Below are 3857 nucleotides of genomic sequence, written 5' to 3' on the forward strand. Positions count from 1 at the left end.
AATGATGTTCAATTCACCTCTCAAACGGCAAAATACTTTCTCATCAAGCGGTTTGGTGAATATATCTGCCAATTGCTTATCGTTACGGACATGCTTAAGATCAATGTCTCCTTTAGCAACATGATATCGAATGAAATGATGACGAACTTCAATATGCTTAGTTCGAGAATGTTGCACGGGATTGTGAGAAATCTTAATAGCACTTTCATTGTCGCATAGCAACGGAACATGTTTCACATAGATCCCATAATCCTTAAGAGTTTGGGTCTCTGGGCGGGGAAGGACAACAAGCAAAAATACCATATGCTGAGATGGTCTGAGATCTGCAAACCCAAGGACCAAGGCGGCTTGGGCATTATCTCATCCAACGGATGAACATTGCCCTCCTATCCAAATGGCTATGGAGGATTGCCTCAGGGGAGGGTGGGCTCTGGTTGGATATCATCCACGCAAAATATTTGCGTGGTTAGGGCCTAGCTTTTCCATAGAGATCGGGGGGTTCCCAATTCTGGCAAACGATCATCCAACTATTGCCGGTCCTTCGCATCGGTTCTTCCATTTCGGTTGGTGCTGGCACCAACACCCTATTTTTGTTAGACCGCGATGGTCCGGCCCCCAACCCTTTGCCATCCGGTTTCAACACTGTTCAACATATGTGCGGACCCTAACCTAACCGTCGTTGCCACCCTTAATGATCTGGGTAGCATCGCATTCCGGCATACCTTCGGTCCCATAGAGCGGGACCTCTGGGATGACCTTATCGCTTGTGTGGCTCTCCACACACCGGCGCTTGGGCCGGATACGGGTCGGTGGGACCTCGAGCCGACTTACCTATTTTCCGCTCGATCGCTTTATCGGGAGATCCTTCCCACCCCCAGGCCCGGTAGAACTTAATCTCCTTTGGGAGATCGAACTGCCCTTGAAGATTAGGATCTTCATGTGGCAGTTAGTTAGGGGCCTCCTCCCCTCAGGCACGGATGTACTTAAGTGCAACACCCCCTCCGACGGGCTATGTCCTTTGTGTTCGATCCCTGAGGACTCGAGCCAATATAAAAAGACCGGCTTGCAAAGATCCAACAAATCTCACCCGTTCAACCGCATTTATCCAACGGTCTACGTCGCTCCATTGTTTTGCGTTAAGCATGTTTAGCACCCTCGGCTAATTAGTATCATGCCTAATATAAATGTCAGCATTAACCAAGTAAGTATGTCCTACCTAATATTAACATGTAATTTATATCTTGACTAATATTAATGTGCAATACAAGTAATATCCTTGTCTAACATTAACGTGCAAATAGCATGTACCCAATTATTATACTAGTAAAACAAAACATGCTAAACAATTCATAAAAAGGAAGACATTTAAATATAGCAACTTTAGCAAGCCAGATAAACGGAACATGCCCCCGTTATTGTAGCTTCTGCCCACAAAATTGGTAAACTTGGTCAACACGACCCTAGTGGACCATTTTTAATATCCTAGAAGCAGGCTACATAACTATAATAAGTCATCTATTTGTACAACCCCAGTTCATCCTTGCAAGATTCGGTGTTACCCATATGGGATTTGGCCAGCTACACCAAAGCTGAGGTAGAATTTCTTCCCTTTTGTTATTTTCCAAGTTGATAACACCTATATCCCGGCAATAATTCTTATACTTCCAAACATATGCCTCATCATCAGTGAAATAAACACAATTTGGCTTCAGCTGAGGGAATTCGTCAGCGCTACGGTATTGCGACTGGTTACACCCGAGAAATAGCACTTGATCATGCAAGTCGTTTATTAACACAAGGTCTTTTGCTGCCATATCAACCTTATATAACAATATGCTGTTAGTCACAAGTATGGCCTCCTCCTCCTTATCATCAGTATCTTCGAGTTCCAAAATCCTGTGAACTTGCAGCAGATCACCAGATGGAGCCTGGAGAACGTACAGCCGCCCTTGAGTATAAGTCTTCATGTCGCCTATAATTCTATTCCTTGTAATGGTAGGACTGTGGAGATCAAAAGTATCAATTTGTCCAAAGCTCGTGAAGGCATACAATAGGCCATCCATGTAGATGCAGTCTTCATAGTCATTACCCCGCGGCAGCAATGTCCACTTACAATCTCCTACTCTTGCAAACGAAAGTTGTGATCCGCTGTGGATGAGAACCACAATGTAGCTTCGTGTAGACGGATGAGGAAATATGTATGCCCTGATGTAGAACAAGTCACGAAGCTTGTCCAGAGCATGGGTTGACTTATGATGATCATCCAATTCACAGTCTAGCTCAACGTCATACTTTGGCTCCCACAATTCATACTCCTTAATTGTGCCTGCATCGTCAAAGACCGGCTTCACCCTCTCGTTGGTGATTACCGACGGGAGAGCAATCTGTTGGCAGGTGATCGGATTGAGAAGGTGTAGCTCGGACCTCTCGTCGGCGGTGATCAGCCAGCCATGAGAGGACCCAATCAGATACCTGCTGCAGATGGGTGGATCCGGAAGAGTTAGATTGTAGACCCGCTTTTCCGCGAGGCTGTAGAGACAAGCTACGTTGTCAGCGGCAGATTCAGAGGTGTAGAGGAGGCAAGGCGTCTGGGGCCGTTTGTACAGCTCAAGCCGGCTGCATAGGCTGGTATAGACAGAGCACCACGAGGAGCAGACGGAGCCCGCACGCTTGAGGTCTGGGATCTCCAGGAGGGCGAAGATATCCATCAATACGTCCCGCGGTAGCTCCGGCAAATTTCTGACCACAATCTCGGTCTCCATCGGCGGTGGGTGTTCTCTAAATTTCAGTAGTGAACGGGGCAGCTACAGAGCTACAAGTAGGTCTGTTGGCTTGTAATCTGATCTGGTACAAGGCAGAACGCACCCCGACGGAAGGCTGCTCCCGGCTGTACTTATAGGCGCTAGGTGAACCAACCCAGGCCGAACCGAATAGGAACGGGGGGTGACCTCACTTGTAAATAACCCAAGTAGGAACCGGAGGCCGAACGGGAGCGCGAGACCTACTTGAGACAGTTGGTGGTCGCTCCAACTCTGGTCGCTGCACTCAGCGAGGACCCTGGGACACGGCGCTGTGCAGGTCGCCGGAGCCGGAGTCGCTGCTACCAAGGTCCAGTCGGGGGAGGCACCGCCGTGGGTGAGCAAGGAGAGGATGGGGAGCGCCGGAAGAGCAGCACGCCGGCGACCTGGACGGGCGGCGTGCAACAGCACCAAGACGCGGGGGCTGCGAGTTGCAGCAACACTGGGCGACGGGGAGAAGCGACAGAACGAGGCGGCGGCGAGAAGCACTTGCCGGCCGCCTCTTTCATTTCTTCAGTGAACAAAGCATAAATGTGCAGCTCCTATGTACTCCAAGAAATATAAAAGCATTTAGATCACTAAAATAGTTATCTAAATGCTCTTATATTTCTTTACGGAAGGAGTATTTACATTTTATCCTTAAAAATAAGTTTAAATTAAAAAGAACAAATCATCAAGATTTGAAAGTAGGGTGTGGCAAATAATCAATTTCAATGCAAGCAGTGACAAATTCTCAAAAGTGCCAAATTTCCGTGTGTCGTGACGGTAACACGTATGCATGTGACGGAGTGGGGGGTGGCAGTGCAAGATAGGGATGTAATGTAGTCTCGAGAAAATATAAGGAGTAAAATGTTCGATATATTCAGCGCTACTAGATACCATTTTGGTGTGTCTCTATCCTTTTACATAAAAACCTTTTTTGGGAGTTAACCCACCCTAACCCAAAAAAAAACCTCGAAAAAAAAATCTTTTTTGGGGAGTGAGCCCTCCCTAACCCTTTCATCGTAGTCTTATAACTCCCAAATAGATTAGGGGTGGGGCGGGGGCTTGTCTTGTAGC

The 3857-nt window shown here is 47.4% G+C and overlaps 1 protein-coding gene across 1 annotated transcript; it reads right to left on the bottom strand.

The window, feature by feature from the left end:
- Positions 1 to 1414: 1414 nt before the first annotated feature.
- LOC123049641 (F-box protein At5g25290) lies at positions 1415 to 2849 on the bottom strand. The gene has a single exon (XM_044472539.1). It carries the CDS (start codon positions 2760 to 2762, stop codon positions 1512 to 1514), a length of 1251 nt encoding a protein of 416 aa, XP_044328474.1. The 5' UTR covers positions 2763 to 2849; the 3' UTR covers positions 1415 to 1511.
- Between the last annotated feature and the right edge of the window lie 1008 nt (positions 2850 to 3857).

The sequence above is a fragment of the Triticum aestivum genome, chromosome 2D (genome assembly GCF_018294505.1).
Source record: "Triticum aestivum cultivar Chinese Spring chromosome 2D, IWGSC CS RefSeq v2.1, whole genome shotgun sequence".
In the NCBI taxonomy this organism is placed as follows: domain Eukaryota; kingdom Viridiplantae; phylum Streptophyta; class Magnoliopsida; order Poales; family Poaceae; genus Triticum; species Triticum aestivum.